Source organism: Schistocerca nitens, chromosome 12, assembly GCF_023898315.1.
Source record: "Schistocerca nitens isolate TAMUIC-IGC-003100 chromosome 12, iqSchNite1.1, whole genome shotgun sequence".
In the NCBI taxonomy this organism is placed as follows: Eukaryota; Metazoa; Arthropoda; class Insecta; order Orthoptera; family Acrididae; genus Schistocerca; species Schistocerca nitens.
In genome coordinates, this window is record NC_064625.1 from 35,821,670 (window position 1) to 35,843,084 (window position 21,415).

At 42.2% G+C, this 21,415-nt stretch overlaps 2 protein-coding genes across 2 annotated transcripts in view; both read right to left on the reverse strand.

The window, feature by feature from the left end:
* Positions 1 to 211: 211 nt before the first annotated feature.
* Positions 212 to 21,415, reverse strand: part of LOC126215210 (carbonic anhydrase 2-like) — a 223,079-nt gene continuing 201,875 nt past the window's right edge. Inside the window, exons 5-7 of the mRNA XM_049941874.1 lie at positions 18,777 to 18,882; positions 5,609 to 5,836; positions 212 to 1,854 (exon numbers count right to left, since the gene is read on the reverse strand). Coding sequence (XP_049797831.1) covers positions 1,660 to 1,854; positions 5,609 to 5,836; positions 18,777 to 18,882 — 529 coding nt within the window. The 3' untranslated portion in view covers positions 212 to 1,659. The remainder of the gene's footprint in view (positions 1,855 to 5,608; positions 5,837 to 18,776; positions 18,883 to 21,415) is intronic.
* LOC126215208 (uncharacterized) lies at positions 11,597 to 14,067 on the reverse strand. Its single transcript, XM_049941872.1, has 2 exons — positions 12,049 to 14,067; positions 11,597 to 11,816 (listed from the first exon to the last, which is right to left on the reverse strand). The coding sequence occupies exon 1, from the start codon at positions 13,815 to 13,817 to the stop codon at positions 12,063 to 12,065; it is 1,755 nt and encodes a 584-aa protein (XP_049797829.1). The 5' UTR covers positions 13,818 to 14,067; the 3' UTR covers positions 11,597 to 11,816; positions 12,049 to 12,062.

Sequence of the window (21,415 nt, forward strand, 5' to 3'; positions counted from 1 at the left end):
TTGGATTTTGGAAATGTTCCTGTTTTTCTGTGTCACCCTGTACAAATAGTAGATTTCTTTTTTCCAGTGTGTATACTGTAACTGACGTACTGAAACAAACATTTACTATGACAAGAGCACAAAGCAAGGTATTTTGAGGTACTACAGATGAGTTGAGAACTTGATTTAATATACAATAAATAATATTTTTATTTCACATTGTTTTCCCATGTCATCCAATACACATATTACTTACTCTATACATAATCACATAAATATTAGTAAATTTATACATGAGTGTCAGTTTAAACACTCCCATTATCTTTATGAACCTGCTCAATTTTTTGTATTGTATGTAATAATGTATAATTTAATATTCCACATGTCTTCAGCATGTAGGTTTAAATGGCAGATAAATATTTTCTTTGAAAGGATTTTTAGTGTCATGTATTCCATTTGCTCAATGTAAAGCTAACACTTGATGGAAAATTGTTTTCAAGTTTGTGAGAATTACATTTACATTCAGCATAATCTACACAACATACAGCAAATAAATACAATACATTATTAACAAATATTTTGTCAGGGATTGTTGCTGACTAATTTATTAATTAGAAATACTCTAGTCATAGTATTTTATTTCCCCACTTCATTGCAACATGATCCTGACCTACAACTCAATTCTCAGGAACTCCACTGATGTTTTGGTATTACATATGCTTCAGTGCATCACCTTCATTTTACTGTGAAATGTGTCTTCTGCATCAAGAAAAACTTCCACATTTGCACTTCACACCTTAAATAACAAAACATTTTAATGTGTAAGTGCTAATGCGGAAGTTTTTCACCGGTGCAAAAGATGAACATGTCAAGGGCAAATGATGGTGATTGTCATTTTTTGACATTACATCTCTGCAGTTTATGTACTATGTACTCCTTGAGAATGGAGTGCATTGGGCTAAAACAGAAGAATAATATTTTGTGAATGAAAACTGCATTTTATTAACAGAATGTTTCTGTCTTGAATAAATACAAAAATAAATAAAGAAATGATACAGGAATGGCATACTGTGAGATGATTATCACAACTTTCTGATCAAACAGAAAAGTTAGGCATCTGGTTAAAGAGTTCCAGATTTTATCAAGATAAAATGATTTGTTAAATTGCTATCTTTGTACACTGGATGTTACATTAGACAATTTTTGACTGTAGATATGGTGGCTGTAACAAATTCATGCCAATGGTATATGCAGATACCGGCATTTATGTAGTTGTGTTCATAATGAACATATTATAGAAGTGTGAAATGGTGAGCTTATTAATAAGTACATTAGAAGATAATATACAAATGTTTGTATCATCATACATACTTGCATATGAGAATAGGTACTGTATAAGGAAATGCTGTTCACAACATGTACAAGAGAGCAACTGCATTCATTTGTCGGCATACAAAAATTGTGCATTTGTACTGTATTCCTTCTCTCTTCTGTTATATTTCTGACAAGGGTCATTCCACACATTTGGCTGTCACCATCAACACCTTCCTCAAAGGACGGAAGTCATCTTTACAAGACACTCGAGAGTGATCAGAAGGTTGCAGTGGTGACCCCAGCATCATGTTTCTCCCTGCCTGTAGATAACTAAATGACTGACAGCACACCTGCAGACAGTGGACACTAGTGGTGCCTCCAGAGCAGAGTGAACAGGGCAGTCAGCAGCGTCTGAAAAGATGTGGTTGGGGCCCGAGGGGCCACCGCAGGGGGAAGATTCCCCACGTTGAAGAGCACTGCCCTGTCTCCCAGAGGCTGTACCGGCCGGAAATTGTGCGTCAGCAGGCCGTCTTCGGACTTCATCTTACGGAACACATCCACCTGTGACAGACATCTCAATCAGAACCTTGCTTTACATCCAAGTAGATTGTGGCAACTTGGCATAAAAGAATCTGAGAAAAGGAGTCATATAATTTCACAGTATTTGTCTTTTCCCATGAACTGTGACCCTGTTGCAATGGGGTGGCTTGTGTGTCTCAACAGCATAATTAACTCTGCCACATGTGCAACCAGATTGGTGAGGTATCTGTGTTTAGGTCAGACTAACTTAGGGTTCTTAAACAGGGGTAGCAACCTTTTTAGTATTTGCAGAGGCAACAGTCTGAATGACTGGCTGATTTAGCCCTCTTAACTTGAACCAAAATATTTTAGCTTTTTTGGTGTTGTGGCACAACTGAAATCAAGAGCAAAAACATGGACGTGGTCCTGTCGCACATGGCATGCCCTTATCTACTTTCAAACTGGTTTACTCATCCAGCTATTGGGGGCCTACAGTTTAATGTGGAGTCCAAAATATGCAGGAATCTAGCATTTTTTACATTAATAAACAATGCTAGAGGTGAAAAAAGTAATGAATGCCAGAAAAAAACCTAGATTGCTACTCACCACAAAGATGACAGATTGAGTTGCAGACATGCACAATGAAAAGACCATTACATGTTTAACTTTCGGCCAAAGCTTTCTTCATCTACATCTACATCTACATGATTACTCTGCAATTCGCATTTAAGTGCTTGGCAGAGGGTTCATCGAACCACAATCATACTAGAACTTCCTGGCAGATTAAATCTGTGTGCCGGGCCAAGACTCGAACTCGGGTCCTTTGCCTTTCGCAGGCAAGTGCTCTACCAACTGAGCTACCCAAGCACGATTCATGCCCCATCCTCACAGCTTTACTTCTGCCAGTACCTCGTCTCCTACCTTCCAAACTTTACAGAAGCTCTTCTGCAAACCTTGCAGAACTAGCACTCCTGAAAGAAAGGATATTGCGGAGACATGGCTTAGCCACAGCCTGGAGGATGTTTCCAGAATGAGATTTTCACTCTGCAGCGGAGTGAGCGCTGATATTAAACTTCCTGGCAGATTAAAACTGTGTGCCAGACCGAGACTCGAACTCGGGACCTTTTGCCTTCGCGGGCAAGTGCTCTGGCAACTGAGCTACCCAAGCATGATTCACACCCTGTCATCACAGCTTTAATTCTGCAGTTGGTAGAGCACTTGCCCACGTAAGGCAAAGGTCCCGAGTTCGAGTCTCAGTCCAGCACACAGTTTTAATCTGCCAGGAAGTTTCATATCAGCGCACACTCCGCTGCAGAGTGAAAATCTCATTCTGGCACAATCATACTATCTCCCTACCATTCCACTCCCGAACAGCGCACGGGAAAAATGAACACCTAAACCTTTCTGTTCGAGCTCTGATTTCTCTTATTTTATTTTGATGATCATTCCTACCTATGTAGGTTGGGCTCAACAAAATATTTTCGCATTTGGAAGAGATAGTTGATGACTGAAATTTCGTAAATAGATCTCACCGCGACGAAAAACGTCTTTGCTTTAATGACTTCCATCCCAACTCGTGTATCATATCTGCCACACTCTCTCCCCTATTACGTGATAATAAAAAATGAGCTGCCCTTTTTTGCACCCTTTCGATTTCCTCCGTCAATCCCAACTGGTAAGGATCTCACACCGCACAGTAATATTCTAACAGAGGACGAACGAGTGTAGTGTAAGCTGTCGCTTTAGTGGACTTGTTGCATCTTCTAAGTGTCCTGCCAATGAAACGCAACCTTTGGCTCGCCTTCCCCACAATATTATCTATGTGGTCTTTACAACTGAAGATGTTCGTAATTTTTACACCCAGGTACTTAGCAGAATTGACAGCCTTGAGTATTGTACTATTTATCGAGTAATTGAATTCCAACGGATTTCTTTTGGAACTCGTGTGGATCACCTCACACTTTTCATTATTTAGCGTCAACTGCCACATGCCACACCATACAACAATCTTTTCTAAATCGCTTTGCAACTGATACTGGTCTTCGGATGACCTTACTAGACGGTAAATTACAGCATCATCTGTGAACAACCTAAGAGAACTGCTCAGATTGTCACCCAGGTCATTTATATAGATCAGGAACAGCAGAGGTCCCAGGACGCTTCCCTGGGGAACATCTAATATCACTTCAGTTTTACTCGATGATTTGTCGTCTGTTACTACGAACTGCGACCTTCCTGACAGGAAATCACGAATTCAGAAACAAAAACAAACTCACAATCACCCAAGCAAGCACACCGTGTACACACACATTACCACCATCTCCAGCAGCTCAAACCAAAAGGGGAATGGAGCCATGCTGACTCCAGTGCCATGGCCAGCTGAGATGAGTATCGACAGTGTGAACAGCCCGATTGAAGTGGTCCCACAGATTCTTGATTGGGATTAAATCTGGAGAGTTTGGTGGCCAGGTAAGTATGGTAAACTCATCTTGGTGTTCTTTGAACCGCACACTTACACTGTAAGCTGTGTGACACATTGCACTGTCCTGCTGATAGATGCCTTCATGGTGAGGAAAGATAAATTACATGTAGGGATGGACTTGGTCCCCAGTGATAGATGCATAGCAGTGCTGATCCATTGTGCCTTCCACGATGACATGATCACCCAGGGAATGCCACAAGAACATTCTCCAGACCATAACACTTCCTCCTTGTGTGCTTTCAGATGTTTCACGCCAATGGCCATTTATCCAGTGGAGCATAAAATTTATCCAATGGAGCATAAAACGTTATTCATCTGAAAAGACTACCTGTCATCACTCAGTGGACATCGATTTGTCATACTGATATGCAAACTCAGGCCTTTGTTGCTGATGAACAGCAATCAGCATGGGTGAATGAACCAGGTGCTTGCTACAGAGACCCATACGCAACAATGTTCACTCAACTGTCATAGAGGTGACACTATTGGTTTGCCTGTACACATTACTCTGCAGCTATTGTTCATCCCTGCTGTCTGTAGTCTGTGATGCACCAAATTTGCCTCGATGCCAGTTTTGGAGAGCACAATTTTGCCATGCATGCTATGTTTTAACTACAGTGGTACATGAACATTTTGCAGACTGCTGTTTCAGAAATGCTTCCACCCTTGGTCTGAAAGCCAAGATAATGCCCTCTTTGATGACAGGTAAATTGCACTGTTTCTGAATTACAACAACTACTGCACAGTTTCTTGTGTCCTCTGATGCATTTTATATATCCTCCACAGCAAGGGCTGCCACCTGTCGTATGTCAGTGTTCATTATACATTGCCGTCGAACACAGTCGGTGGTCACATTAATGTGACTGGACCATGCATAAGTTACTATCAGTTTGATCTAATTTTTGATTTTTGCGAACTTAAGATGGATCTAGTTGGTGGTTTAGTGATGAGAAGCAATTATGAACTTCAGTTTCCCATGGCTTCCACACTTTGGCATTGGTGGGGACTGGGATCAGTTCTCCCCGCAAGTCTGGCCTGAGAGGGCAGCCTTTCAAGCCCTCCAAAACATTGATGTTGATATATTTCAGTGCCACTGATAATTATGTCATTGAGAACTCTACAATCAACATCATCATTATCTCATTCCACACCATCGGCAAGTACCTGGATTTAACATTGGCACGAATATGCCAGGGGACTAATTATTTTGCCTGGTGAGCTGTGTCTCACAAAACACACACACACAACCAAGAAAAAAAAATGTATCTAAAGCATCTGGTGCCATCTACAGATTGGTGGCCACGCCTGGGTTACCTGTCTGTGGGAGAGCAGGGTAGGTGTCTTGAACTCTATCCAGGTGACGACCTCGGAGCAAGGCGGCGTGGTGAGTGATCCATTGTATGTGAAGTAGAGCTCTCGGTTATCGGGCAGCAAGTCACCCAGGAGCAGGGCCCTCCTCAGTGGCACCTTGGAGCCCGGTGCCTCCACCTGTGGGATGGCCTCTGCCAGCTCTGCGTACACCAGGTTGTCATCTCCAAACACCTGCATCAGTAAATTGCATGTCTCAAAAACAGTAATGCAAAATTACATGTGTAATTGCAATGAAAAATGTGGAAGGTACGGACAGGTGTGAATATTGTTGCACTGTTGTGGTTGCACTATATGTATGTGTATTATGTATAGAGAAATGGAGTAAGTGATAGAAGCCAACTTTGGGTAAGATCTGTTAGGATTCCAGAGAAATGTAGGAACAATGAGGGAATATTGACCCTGTGACTTGTCATAGAAGATAGTTGAAAGGCATACTCACATTTACAGGATCTGTAGATTTGGAAAAAGCTTTTGATGATATCGACTGAGGTACTCTCTTTGAATTTTTGAAGGTAGCAGAGATGAAACACACATAGCATAATGTCATCCACATCTTGTGTGAAAGCTTAACTGCAGTTACCCAAGTTGAAAGACATGAAACTGAGGCAGTGCACTGTGGACCATCTTTAAATGTCACAGTAGCAGAATGGGAATGATGTTTGAGCTTGTGACATTCCCAGCCACATACAACACATATTTGATTTGTGCCAAAGTATGTCTGGCAAACACAAGTGATGAAATGTCCATCTTATCTTTGTGCTCAGTTGTGTTGCAGGACTTCGTTTCAGACAGAATGAACGAGAAACATGTTCTGGCACCTTCCCGGAGCTTTTTTTTTTCCTCCTTCATTGCAATAATTTGGCACTGAAGATTTAAAATAGTATACATGTTTTCACCAGAGATTTAAAAAAATTCAGTGAGTAGAAGACAAATGGCATTTGAAGCTTGACTAAATATCTTAACTCTGTGTCTCATGTGACATTGTGTTTTGTTTTTCCTAACACTTCTGGAAGCCAGTATAGTATGCGACACTGATGGGACAGGAATATCTTCACAGTCATTCATAAGTGAATGCTTTATTAATTTATACTGAACTCACATTTACCGAGCAGCTACAATTTTCCAAAAATCAAAACTTGTGATTTTGTATGGTGGGGAGGGGACAGGTGTTGTATGGTGCAGATTTGTAGTCCGGTACATAGCATTTTAGAAATTATGCATTGCTTTGTAGTCCAGACTTGGTTTGTATTATGACAACTCATTAATGTAAGGAAACACAGTTTAAGTTATTATTTTGTAAAGAATACAAACAAGCATCACAACTTGTAGTCAAGACCCCAAAAGACAATGAAGTAGTTGATGGTGAGACACATACCTGCATCACAAGAAAGAGTGACAACTGCATCTTCTGTCTGAATTGTAGAGCAGGAAAACCTGCGGGGTGAACACTAAGATGTGGAGAATAGAATTTCAGTCAGCAATATACACCTCTCAGGTACGTGACTTTCCGGTACTTACTTATGAAAAGTTCTGCCTTCAATGAATTTTGATTTGCATCTGCTACAGTGAATGAACAATGAGTAAAAACAGGAGAAATAAGTGTAACGACATTAACATTTCAATATCTGAGCAACATGTAAGAAACAGCATTATTCCAAGAGTTGTGACATTTCCTGTTCAATATTGTCAAAATGTTGAATACTGAATGTTCACTCCATACACATTCCTGCTCTATAATGTGAAGCAGCCCTAATAAAAAACACCTCTATAAACACCATCATTTATGAGTGGACTGGCATTTTGAACAACACAAAAATTGGCTGAATGACACATTCAGTGTTAAATGAGCACAGTTGTGAGTGATTTTTTTTTTTTTTTTTTTTTTTTTGTAGAACGCTAGTTCTTTTCATGTGGAATCACTGTTTATTTTACCCAACTTAGTTTGCAAGAAGGATGCAGTATGGATGAAATTTATAAATGATAATAATCAGCTTTCTCCCAAAATTGAAAATTACCAAGTAACTTGCTATTGTATGTCACAAGTTTCATTTTGTAAGAAAAAGAGGGCCACATTAGTAGGTGAGATGACAGAATAAGATTAAACTGACAGTGGGGTAATATTAAAATTTAATGCAGTACACTGCAGGAGTTGCTGCTTGGCCTGTTCTGTTATAGGGATAAATAAATGTTTACTTGGAGCACTGGATGACTCCCCTAAAACTGTAATGTTTGCTGGTGACACAAGTCTGCTGATAAAAGGTCCAAACAGGTCCATAGCAGATACAGGCAGGAGAATAATGGTACAGGCTTGCAACTGGTTCACAACCTGCAGCTTACTCTTACAAAATCTCACATTATACAATTTCAAACATTATAAAGTACTTTGGTAGACCAGAAGTAGTGTTCACTGGGCAGAGACTCTATGAGGCTCCATATGCGAAGTTGCTGGGCATCCAGAATGATAACAAACTGAGGTGTCACCAGCATGTGGACAGGTTAGTGCTGCCTGTTCTGCACGCAGATATCTCCCCCCACTGTGCTGACCTGCAAGCAGGGTTGCTTGGCATACTTTCACACAATGTGACCATGTAGACTTTCCCGACATATTAGTATATCGGATTCTTGTCAGGTTTCCAGTCAGATCAAACTGTCACCTGAGCACAATATTTCAGCAGTCCACCTGGCCACCATCATCAGGTGCGAAAGGCTTCGCTGCTCTCCCCGATAACTGATGATTCCACTCTTTTTTTTCTTTATAGTGATTTTATTCCCCGGCCCCATATGGGCAGGGAAGGGCTATCAGCGGCACAATCCACCACTCGTCAGCCGAGTGACATGACAACTAAAACAAGAATAAACTGTTTCATATAAGGCGATAAAAATGGGGGACATAAAACAGAGTAAGGGGACATAATGAAGGTAAAAATACACTGACATGGAGACGTTCACGGGGGGACAATTAAAAAAGTCAACATAAAGTTAAAAAAAACACAGTTGGCGATTCTTAAAACACAAAGAAGACACTGAAGGCGCACACACAGGTTAAAAGTCGGACCCATTATTAAAAACACTCCAGAACAACACACTTTAAACCCTCTTTGAGCACACACGATGAAGAAATAAAACTTCCAGGTGGGACCTGCCCAGGGAGAGGCTGGAGAGGACGGAAAAGGAGGGGAGAGCAAGGTGCAGCAGGGGAGGCAATGGGATGAAAAGAGTAGGGGCGGCAGCGGGTACACCAAGAGGCAGGGGACTGGTGGGGCAGGTGACGAAGAGGGAAGACAAGGCACAGGGGAGTGCACAGACACTGAAGGGGAGCACAAGAGAGGAAGGGGGAGTAGGAGGGGAAAGCCACTCAGGAGAAGGGAGTGAGAGGAGAGGGAGCCCTGTGGAGGAGACAGGAGGAAGATGGGGTTAGAGTTGGTAGGAAGGGTAGATTTCAGGGTGAAGCTCATCATCCGGGAGGGGTGGATGGTGGAAGTTGCGTTGGGAAAGGAGGTGGAGGGTGTGGAGATGGAGAGAGGGTGGGGCACAACGGTAAAGGTGCGGCAATGGGCTGGGTGTGGAGAGAATGGGAGATACCAGAGGGTGAGGGGGATCAATGCAGCAGAAAATATATAGTGTGCAGATGTGTTCAAGGAAACGGAGAAGGTGGGGGAACGGGATGAGGTCGTAGAGGATGCGCGTGGGGAACAGAAGGCAGAGGTGGAAGGCGAGGCAGAGCGCATGGCGTTCGAGGATTTGGAGGGATTTATAGAACCTAGGAGGGGCGGAAATTCCAGCCACGCTGCCATAACAGAGGATGGGGCAGATCAAGGATTTGTAGGTGAGAAGGATGGTGGAAGGATGCAGACCCCATGTCCGGCTGGACAGGAGTTTCAGGAGGCAGAAGCGGGTGTGAGCTTTGTGTTGGATGGTAAGGAGATGGGGAGTCCAGGTGAGATGGCGGTCGAGGATGAGGCCAAGGTATTTTAGGGTAGGAGTGAGGTGGATAGGACGGCCATAAATGGTGAGGTAGAAATCATGGAGACAGATGGAGAGGGTGGTGCTGCCTATGATGATCACCTGGATCTTGGAGGGGTTCATATAGAGGAACCACTGGTTGCACCAAGCGGTGAATTGGTCAACGTGGGTTTGGAGGGTACGTTGGGACTGTTGAAGGGTAGGATAAAGGGCTAGGAAGGCGGTGTCATCAGAAAACTGGAGGAGATGAACAGGCGGGGGAGGTTTGGGCATTTCAGCAGTGTACAGGAGATAGAAGAGAAGGGAAAGGATGGAGCCTTGGGGCATGCTAGCAGAGGGATAGAAAGTATGGGAGTTGGAATTGTGGATAGTCACATAGGAGCGACGATGGGAGAGGAAGGAAGCAACGAGACGGACGAAGTTGATGGGGAGAGCATAAGTCTGGAGCTTGAAGAGGAGCCCGGGATGCCAGACACAGTCATAGGCGTTCCGGAGGTCAAGGGAAACAAAGATAGCGGAGTGACGGGAGTTAAGTTGGAGTGAACGAAGATTGCTAAGGTTAAGGAACTGGTCGTCGGTGGAGAAGGAAGGCCAGAAGCCACATTGGGTAAGGGTTAAGGTTAAGGTGGTGGTGATTACGGTGAGAGAGGATGGTCTTGAAGACCTTACTGAACATGGAGGTGAGGCAGATGGGATGATACGAAGAGGTATCAGTGGGGGGTTTGTTGGGTTTAGGGAACAGCAGGACATGGGAAGTCTTCCAGAGGTTGGGGGTAAAATAATGTGGAGAGGAGGACATTGTACAGGGTAGCAAGGACAGCCAGGAAGGATGGGGGGGGGGGGGTTGTTCCTTCAGGTGGCAGTAGGTGACACAATCGTAACCAGGGGCAGTGTTGCGTTTGGAGCGGAAGACAATTGTGATGTCGGGTGCGGTAATGGGAGTGTTGATGTCTGAGGGGACAACCGATCCAAGTACTGGAAGCTAGCGGCAAGCAGTGGGACAGAGATGTCAGTGCGGTCAAGGACTGTAGGGAAGAGGGAGTAATCAAAATGGGGATCGTCAGGAATGGAGAAGACCTCAGAGAGGTGGGAAGCAAACTGGTTAGCCTTACTGAGGTTGTCAGGAAAGGGTCGATCGTCATGGAGGATGGGGTAATGCGGGGTGGGATGGCTACCAGTAAGGCGGTGGAAGGCTGACCAGTACTTGGAGGGGTTGACAGGGAGGGTGGAGTTGAGGCGTGTGCATGTCTGGCGCCAGTCCTGGCGTTTCTTTGCTGTAAGGAGGTTCCGTGTGTGTCGCTGTAATTGCCGATGTCACTCGCAAATGACTGCACCTTTATATGCATCGGAAATACAACAGCGCATGCGCTAGATACAGTGCGCACGCGCTCAATCGTTCCTGCTGCCAACTGGCGCAAAAGGAGTTGCAGCGCCTCTGGTGGTGTATACTGTTGAAAACGATATATCGTTACAAATGATTATTAATTGCCGGACGATTCAGGTGCCGTTGTTTCTTCATGTCTGATAAAACAGGAGTCCAAGTTTTACTTAGTGGGTATCCATTATCACGAATAATGATATTATCTGCTGGCCTGATGTCGACAGATTCTTTTAAAACACAATCCCAGTACCGCGAAGCGTTTGCAACTACTTGCGTCTCATTGTATAGCATCCTGTGTCCCTTTGTAAGGCAATGCTCAGCCACCGCAGATTTACCTGGTTGTAATAATCGCGTATGGCGATGATGTTCAATACACCTGTCGTTGACGGTACAAATAGTTTGGCCAATGTAATTTACCCCGCACTCAAACGATATATTGTAAACGGCAGACTTCCTCAAACCTAAGTCACGTTTAAGGGGGGACGTACACGAAACTGCAGTAATTTTAAAAGTATTTTATAAAACTCTAATTTTTTAAGATAATCAATCCAAATTTGGTACAGTTATTAAGAAATGTTATGCGCATATGAACCTAAATTTTCATTTTTATTGACCTTTTACATCTTTAATTATTAACAATTAATTTTTTTTCAACAATGTAATTACAAATGTTCCTTTTTTGAGAAAACTGTGAGAGCAATGTTAATGAATTTTTGTACACACTTTCATACCAAATAATTACAAAACTCTGTGGAGCAGAATTTTTATATCTTCTTTTGTTCAGTTTTTACGGGTCTCCCAATTTCCCTGAAAAATAATATATCAAATTTAAGGAATATTTTCTACCATAAATACCTTACTATTTTATTAAATGAAAATTCCTTCCACAGAATTTTTCACTATAGTACTGACTAGTCATATACCAAATTTCACTTCTCTACCTTTTGTGGTTTTTGAGAAAAAGGTACATAAAGTTATAAAAATGTAAGTTACGGGAAAACTGAATCAATGATTTGATAGTGTTTGTATTAGGTCTTACCGTCTCTGTGTGAACTAGTGCAAGCCATATGCATACTCCTCTTCATCTGCAAGCAGTCTCTTCTTTGCTTGTCTTCTTTGGTTAACCTGCTGTTCAATTTTATTGGCTGTAATATCAGCCGCAGCAACTCTTTTGTCATCGATGTCCTTCAATATTGAATAGGTGAAAGCTCCTGGATGAAATCCTAGCCTCTGTAGAGTTTTTATTCTTCCAAGATTACCATTGTTAAAAACTAAACAAGCATCATATGCAGCAATTTCAACAATAATTGTTGAAACAAATGTTGTTTTTGGGCAACGTTTCCAAATCAGTGAGTTGTAACTTTCATTAGGGTTTTGTGTCTTTCCATGCACACACTTTCGTAGGAGGTCTGGCTCTGCTAAACACCTAAATGTTGGTTTTATAGCACTTAAAACAGCCACAGGTAAACTGTGCTTGTGTGAATAGTTCATGCCATCACGCTCAGCCTGCTTGAATTTGCACCACGATATGTCACACAAATTATGTACAGGTTTGTCATCTGTGGATAGTTTATGAAAATAAATAGACCACACAGCCTTCTGCATGTTATTCAAATTTCCACTGTTGTCCCTTATTGCCTTGCCATAGTACACTTGTAAAGAATGAATTTCTTTGTCTGTGAGTCTGTTGGGACCACCTAAAAGTTTTCCATCCTCAAGTTTCCTGCCCTTCAATTCACGTTTCAATTTTAAAAGTCTGCCTCCCATTCGTTTTTGCACATGTCCAACACATTCCAACTTTTCTATAGCACAATGGGGACCATAAGGTTCACTTTCCAAAACAGTTTTGAAGGAGCTGGAGTCACCATCACCAAGGTATTTTGTGTATCTAACACCGTACTTTTCCACACTTCGATGGAACATAAGTTTCATAGCTGCAGGTTCCATTCCACCACTAGAACCAGAATAATTTCTACAGCACACTTTCTTGTGTTCAACCTGCCACTTATTTTCTTCCACTTCACCAGCTCTCTTTCCGAGTACACAGCTATAGCAATATTTGCTCATTACCTGAACGTCAAGAATTTTTCCAGTATCAACACTAATGACAGATGATACTCCATACAGTGATGTATGTCCACGCTTCATCCACGTTCCATCACATGACACACACAAATCGGTGTCTGGCGTGTTATCTGCTTCTGTCTTTAGTTCACTATTCATCTTCACAGCTTCCTTTGCAGAGGACTTCAAGTTTTCTTCCACTTCCTCTTGAAGAGCACTTAGCAGTGTTTTATTTCCAGTGGTGTACCTAGCACTTGGTTGTGGCATGTTCATGATCCCACAAAACAGTCTGGTACCTTCCCTGCCTATGCCCAAACATCTCATGCCATATATTAAACGCATATTTGCTTCATATATCCGGTTACTTGATGCCGAAGTTCTAAAAGCAGTGTCTGAATGACAGCTTTCACAAGTAAGATGCAACATACACACTATTCCAATTCTGTTTTCTTCGTCATATAATCTCAAACTTTTTGCACCACAGTCAGCACATACACAAGCAGATGATATAATATCAGATAGTATTTTCAAATCAATAAGCCTAAAACCACTAGTAGCTTGAGTGTCTGAGCCACAATCATCAAGTGATTGACAGCTGTCAATTTTCCTTCTCGAAGCACTCGCTTTCTTGGTTGAAGTATCGTTTCCATTTGTTATTATGGGGCTGGTTTTCAAGTTGTCTTTACTACATCGAGAAGCTTGACACTTTCTAACCTTTTTAAACACCTTACTAGAACGCGGCATGCTGCAAAATATAATAACAAGTCTACTTACAACTTTCGTAAAAATGTATTCCAAACAAACACTCGTAAACAAACGCTATAAATCAAAGAATATAAAACCAGCGGCAGAGATATTATTCCACAGCCTTCTTGATGTAGTACACAAACGTTCCCTGCATTGTGACTGCACAAAACTGGAAAAAAACGCAGTATAAATAGATATACGAGAGGATGAAGACCAAGATGGGGGGGCGTCGCCCTGTGCAAGCTATTACAAATTATTATTTTTTTCCCCCTTAGAAGCGGAATTGGAACGTAATATTTGGTAATTGAAATTTCAATACCATGTAGTAAATGAAGAGCCAATAAAATTTTTTTCACAAATTTGGTCATTTTCATGTACGTCCCCCCTTAACAGAGCCAAGAAGTGCTCGAATCTTAGCTGGCGGACGAAAAACACATCTGATCTCATATTTCTTCAAAAGTCTACCTATCTTGGCGGACACGTTCCCAGCATACGGAAGAAAAGCCACAGACCTAAAGGTGTCTTCAGAAGGTTCAGGCAGAGGTCCAAACTCAAAAGCACGTCGAATTTTTCGGTCCGTAAAGCCGTTATTATTGAACACGTCCTTAACATTTTGCAGCTCCTGTGATAAATTGTCAGCATCCGAGATAGCATATGCTCGTTTAACCAAGGTCCGAGGGACTCCTGTACGTTGAAAAGGTGGATGGCCCCTCTTGAAGAGTCATTGATTTTAATGAATGAAAAACTTGATATGGAAATGAAGAAGCTCTGCCGTCATTTTCTGACATCCATCTATTTCTATTTGATGACAAATACTTTGAACAAACCGGCAGTGTGGCTATGGGGAGTCTTTTATCCCCCATAGTCGGTAATCTTTTTATGGAGGACTTTGAGGATATGGCCCTGAAAACATCTTTTTTAATGCCTTCGTGTTGTCTGAGCTATGTTGACGATATGTTTCTTCTTTGGCCACAAGGAATTGACTCTTTGCACCGGTTATTGGACCATTTTAATTGTCTTCATCCGAACATCAAATTCACGATGGAAATTGAAAAGGAGAGAAAGTTACCTTTTTTGGATGTACTAGTTTATAGAAAAGAAGACAGAACTCTTGGACACGGTGTTTACAGGAAACCGACTCATACCGACAGGTATTTACATGCTACCAGTTGCCATCCACCTTTTCAACGTACAGGAGTCCTTCGGACCTTGGTTAAACGAGCATATGCTGTCTCGGATGCTGACAATTTATCACAGGAGCTGCAAAATGTTAAGGACGTGTTCAATAATAACGGCTATACGGACCGAAAAATTCGACGTACTTTTGAGTTTGGACCTCTACCTGAACCTTCTGAAGACACCTTTAGGTCTGTGGCTTTTCTTCCGTATGCTGGGAACGTGTCCACCAAGATAGGTAGACTTTTGAAGAAATATGAGATCAGATGTGTTTTTAGTCCGTCAGCTAAGATTCGAACACTACTTGGCTCAACGACAGGTGTATTGAACATCATCGCCATACGTGATTATTCCAACCAGATAAATCTGTGGTGGCTGAGCATTGCCTTGCAGAGGGACACAGGATGCTATACAATGAGACGCAAGTAGTTGCAAACGCTTCGCGGTACTGGGATTGTGTTTTAAAAGAATCTATCGACATCAGGCCAGAAGATAATATCATTGTTCGTGGTAATGGATACCTACTAAGTAAATCTTGGAATCTTGTTTTATCAGACATGAACAACGGCATCTGAATCGGCAGGCTATGGATAATCATTTGTTCAAAAATGGTTCAAATCGCTCTGAGCACTATGGGACTTAACATCTGAGGTCATCAGTCCCCTAGAACTTAGAACTACTTAAACCTAACTAACCTAAGGACATCACACACATCCATGCCCGAGGCAGGATTCGAACCTACGACCGTAGCGGTCGCGCGGTTCCAGTCTGAAGCGCCTAGAACCGCTCGGCCACATCGGCCGGCTAATCATTTGTAACGATATATCGTTTTCAACAGTATTCACCACCGGAGGCGCTGCAACTCTTTTTGCGCCAGGGGGCAGCAGGAATGACTGAGCGAGTGCGCACTGTATCTTGCGCATGCGCTGTTGTACTTCCGATGAATATAAAGGTGCAGTCATTTGGGAGTGGAATTTCCCCCCACCTGCTCTCGGCTGTGGTATGTCACATTTGCCAACTTTTTAGTGCAGTGTTCCAGTGACTATTCAGTGTTGTTCGTCTTTCTCGTGTTGCGAACAGAAACCATGCTGTCGCTAGGTGTGAATTTTATGTCTTTTGCGAACAGAATCCAGACTGTCGCCGTGTTTTTTAATTGTCTGTCTATTGTTTTACCTGTCTGCTTCGTATGTATTTTATTAGCTTCATCATCCCTCTGTTCTTTGTTTTAAGTTCCACGATTTCTTTTCGCCATGTTACTCTTTAAGTCTCCGATTTTATCGCCTGTTTTTATTATTTATTCTCTTCATCTTTCTCACAAAGTCTGTAGGCTGAAGAGCGGCATACTAAGCTGCTGCCAGCCCGCCCCCTTCGGGGGGAATTGAAATTCAATAAAGAAAAAAAAAAAAAGGAGTGGAATCAGTTATCGGCGAGAGCAGCGCAACTCTTCCCACCTGATGATGGCGGCCAGGTGGACCGCTGAAATATTGTGCTCAGATTACAGTCTAATCCGGCTGGAAACCCGACAAGAATTTGATATATTTTCTCTCAGTTCTGTCCTATGCCACAACAGTGTAGGGCACTTCTGCTAATTAAAAGAAAGTACTTATTCTATAGAAGTGGACAATAAAAGTAAATTGTGTGAACTGATTACTGAACATCCTGTTGAAAACTCTTCGACGACATAGTGTTTCTTACACTTACATGCCAATATGTATACTCCCTAATGGTATTTATAGTTAATAACGAGCTAATTCAACAATTATGCAATACTGGTGGTCGAAATTATTTCCATATAGACGATGCATCCCTCTCTGGGGTTCACAATGAAAGTTTGTATTCCAGTAAAAAAGCCTATAAGTGGTGCCAGTGGACATCAGCCTGGAAACTGGATATCATCAAGTATGTATAAACAAACGAAAATAATATGTCTTTAGCCACTATTAGTCTACAATTTTTCCTCAGTACTTGGATTCAGGTATATAAATTCTGCATAACTCTTAAAATTTGCATCAGATCCTGATTTTTCCAGTATATAGAAAGCTTATAGTGGTGTGCGTAGAACTAAATTGCTTTCTTTCAAGTACCAGTATTAGAAAATAACAGCAGATGAGCAATGTAGGAGGATTAGTGGTTGTTTCTCTCGTAATAAACATACACTGTGATCTTAAGTATCCGGATACCCCCAAAAACATACGTTTTTCATATTAGGTGCATTGTGCTGCCAGGTACTCCATATCAGCGACCTCAGTAGTCATTAGACATCGTGAGAGAGCAGGATGGGGCGCTCGGCGGAATTCACGGACTTCGAAGGTGCTCAGGTGATTGGGTGTCGCTTGTGTCATATGTCCGTACGTGAGATTTACGCACTCCTAAACATCCCTAGGTCCACTGTTTCCGATATGATAGTAAAGTGGAAACGTGAAGGGACACATACAGCACAAAAGTGTACAGGCCGACTTCGTCTGTTGAGTGACAGAGACCGCCGACAGTTGAAGAGGGTCGTAATGTGCAATAGGCAGACATCTATCCAGATCGTCACATAGGAATTCCAAACTGCAAGTACTATGACAGTTAGGTGGGAGGTGAGAACACTTGGCTCTTAGGGTCGAGCGGCTACTCGTAAGCCACACATCACGCCGGTGAATCGCCGGTGAATGCCAAACGACGCCTCGCTTGGTGCAAGGAGCGTAAACATTGGACGATTGAACAGTCGAAAAACGTTGTGTGAAGTGATGAATCACGGTACACAATGTGGAGATCCGATGGCAGGGTGTGGGTATGGCGAATGCCCGGTGACGTCATCTACCAGCTTGTGTAGTGCCAACAGTAAAATTCGGAGGCGGTGGTGACGTTATGGTGTGGTCGTGTTTTTCATGGAGGGGGCTTTCACCCCTTGTTGTTTTGCTCGGCACTATCACAGCACATGCCTACATTGATATTTTAAGCACCTTCTTGTTTACCACTGTTGAAGAGCAATTCGAGGATGGCAATTGCATATTTCAACACAATCGAGCACCTGTTTATAATGCACGGCCTGTGGCGGAGTGGTTACATGACAATTACATCCCTGTAATGGACTGGCCTCCACAGAGTCCTGACCTGAATCCTATAGAAAACCTTTGGGATGATTTGGAACGTCGGCATCGTGCCAGGCTTCACCGAGCGACATCGATACCTCTCCTCAGTGCAGCACCCTGTGAACAATGGGCTGCCGCTCCACAAGAACCCTTCCAGCACCTGACTGAACGTATGCCTGCGAGAGTGGAAGCTGTCATCAAGGCTAAGGGTGGGCCAACACCATATTGAATTCCAGAATTACCGATGGAGGGCGCCACGAACTTGTAAATCATTTTCAACCAGGTGTCCGGATACTTTTGATCACATAGTCTACATAAACTAATCTAGAAGTAATCAGCATAATTACCAATTTGAGTGGATTAATGGTTCTCACAATTTGTTCTTAGTACGCTCTGCAGAAGTGGTAGGTTCTGCCTGTTAATGTATAGCTTGGCTAGTTCCACACTGCTAAACGATCTCCTATGTGATGGGAAGTATTGAAAGCGGTCTTTGAATTGAGGAAGAAATGAAAGAGCTGAGCAGGTTGCTGAAAGTGGCCTGTCTCCGTGACAATAGTGTTTGTTCAGGTATTTCCAATCTACTGATAACGCTGCGTTTGTTAGAAGCTGTACAATGACTGCTGGGCTATGAAAACATAGCTAATCATTGAGCACGTGATTTGAAAACAGCTGCTAGCTTTGCAAGACAGATGTCTGATGTTACCTCGTAGAAGAGCGCCACCACTGCGAGGCCGTCCTTATGGTTGAGTGCACCGTTGAAGCTGCCGTAGTCCGTCTTGTAGAACACCATGTGCAGCTCCAGGGGGAAGCTGCAACACAATGAGGAGGTGGCCATAAGCGAAGGCGGCAGAACTCTGGTTTAGTCGCTCGGGTACTTATTTTAGTAGACGATATAAGGGAACTGTGTTTAGAGGTTATCAAGCGTTGTTGGCTGAATCAGAGAAAGAACTATGTTTTGTGACGGAGAGGACCGTAAGAGCTGGGAAAGTGTATGGAATGGTAATAAATGTAGGAGAGACCCAAGTGATGGGAATCTGCAAACGTGAAGGTCCCATCGAAATATCATTGGAAGGAAGGGCACTGGAAAAAGTAAAATCTGTAGGTTATCGGGAAGTTTCGTGACAGAAAATAGAAACTTTGTGGAAGAGCTAAGAAGTAGAATGCCTTTCACGAAAAGAATTTTTGAAAAGAGAAGGTATATTGACAGCAGAAAGAAATCCCATTGATCATTCGACAAGTGTTTCCTCTGGAGGGTAGTATTGCACGGATGCATCATAGACACTCAAAAACAAAGAGTAAGAATTGTTTGCATAAAAAACAGTACATTAGCTTTCCTTTCAGCATTATGTGTGCACAGTTTGATTTTAAATACGAATCTAGAATTCGCCAAGTGTAAACTCTTTTCCGACCGTCTGTAACTTGCGTGTGCCTGTTGTGTGCTGTCTGCAGGCTGAGTTCGTCCTCTGAACTTGTGCGAGAGAACGAAATTGGGCGCACAGTCAGGCAAGCTGACCATTCAAACAGTTATGGTTTCGGCATCACTATCCTTTTCATACCCCAGCTAAGAGTGGCTTTAATGTCTTATTTGTCGTTTAATAACCATTGTTTAAAAGAACAACTTGAACTGTATACTATGTTCATCATAAGAATAAACCTGATGTAAACAAACACAAACACGATGATTTGCCAGAAGCCATAGCACACGTACACTAGTGTTGTTACGCTCTTGGAAGTAGATCCTACTTATATATTAGTTATCTTATTACTAACTTACGTTAAATGAAACTTTAAGATATTCTAATGTATTAACAGCCATCACCGTTTTTCCTCATCACGTTTCAGCCACGCAGTTTTTATTTCAAAAATTGTGTACCGTACAGTGACAGTCTCTATACTGTTGTCCTCTGATTTTCGCGCTGTTAATTCGCAGTATTGAAGATGGCTGAGGCTGCCTAATGCTCGTCAGTGGAACATGGTTAAAGAATGGCGAGAAATAGGTTGTTCTTAATGTTTTTCATAACACTGGAGGTATCGTAGTGGAGTGTTAATCTGGTGTTCATGTATCGCTGGTTCAGATCTCGTCTTGGACATCTTTCGTTTTCAGTTTAATTTCAAATAGGCCTACCTATATCTCATAATTGTAAGATTCATCATTATTATGAATAACGCACGCCTTCTTGTTTCCAATTACATACTGCACGCGAAATTCCTGGTTTTATTTCAAATATAAATTCCTAATCATCGATATTTTATAATAGATTGTTAGTAAATGTTGCTTAAATTAAGAAAACATAACAATTTAAATTTTTTAGGGCAAACATGAAAAATCACATTGTTTTATACCGCAGATGTAGTGTCACACGAACCAGTGTGATAAGTGTCGTAGAAACATGAAATTGTCTTATAGCATCGAGCACACCACACAAATGATGCATTTTTAGGTTTTCCTTTGTACCATTACAATATGAACCGAACAGAACTGATCTGGAGCCAAGTTAAGAGGTTTGTCGCGAGAAACAACAGTTAAGCTGCCAGACGTACTGGAACTAACGCACGCAGCTTTTTCACACGTCACTGCCGAACGCTGGCGGGATATAGAAAGCGCACGCCACGAGAGAAGAGGAGAAAATGCGGCACCTGGGTGGCTTCGTGAATTCTGTTGTCGAGTGTCTCCTTATCAACGTAGCAGATGACAATTTCAAAACTGAAATGCATTTCTCGGATTCGGATAAGGAAGGAGCTAAGAGATCACGAGACGACTGACTGTAATTAATCCCTGCAGTGGCTTCGGTATTCAACAATACGATGAAATCCCTGCAGAATGTTTTTGCACATACATCGCTCTCTCGGGAAAAATTATCCTGTTTAAGTTAGAAATTTTCATCAGTCTTGTTTGTAATTAGAAAACGATGTTAGGTGAGAACGAGAACATTTTATGCTTTCTGTCTGGTCACCTAAGAAGCATGCGGTAGTGCTGGAGTTTTGCCGAAATTATTCCATTCTCTTTAAAAATTAAATGACATTCGAAGCTATCTTGATTCTGTGCTCGTCTCCTTTTACGTCTCAACTGCAACTGTTCACATCATTGAAGGTTGGCTGGACTAGCTGGCTGGCCAGTGATGTCCAAGTTAAATGCGCCGGTAAAGATGTTATTGCACAGACTATGTGCGTGTAACACAGCATAAAACGTATCCTTATGATCCCACTTGACTACTGGACAAACTTGGCGTCCGCTCCGTAGGAAACTAAATCGAATGAGACTCAAGCAAACGCGGGAGAATACATGGTGCAATGTTAACATCAGGTTTATTCTTACGATGAACATGTTATAGCACAATGCGC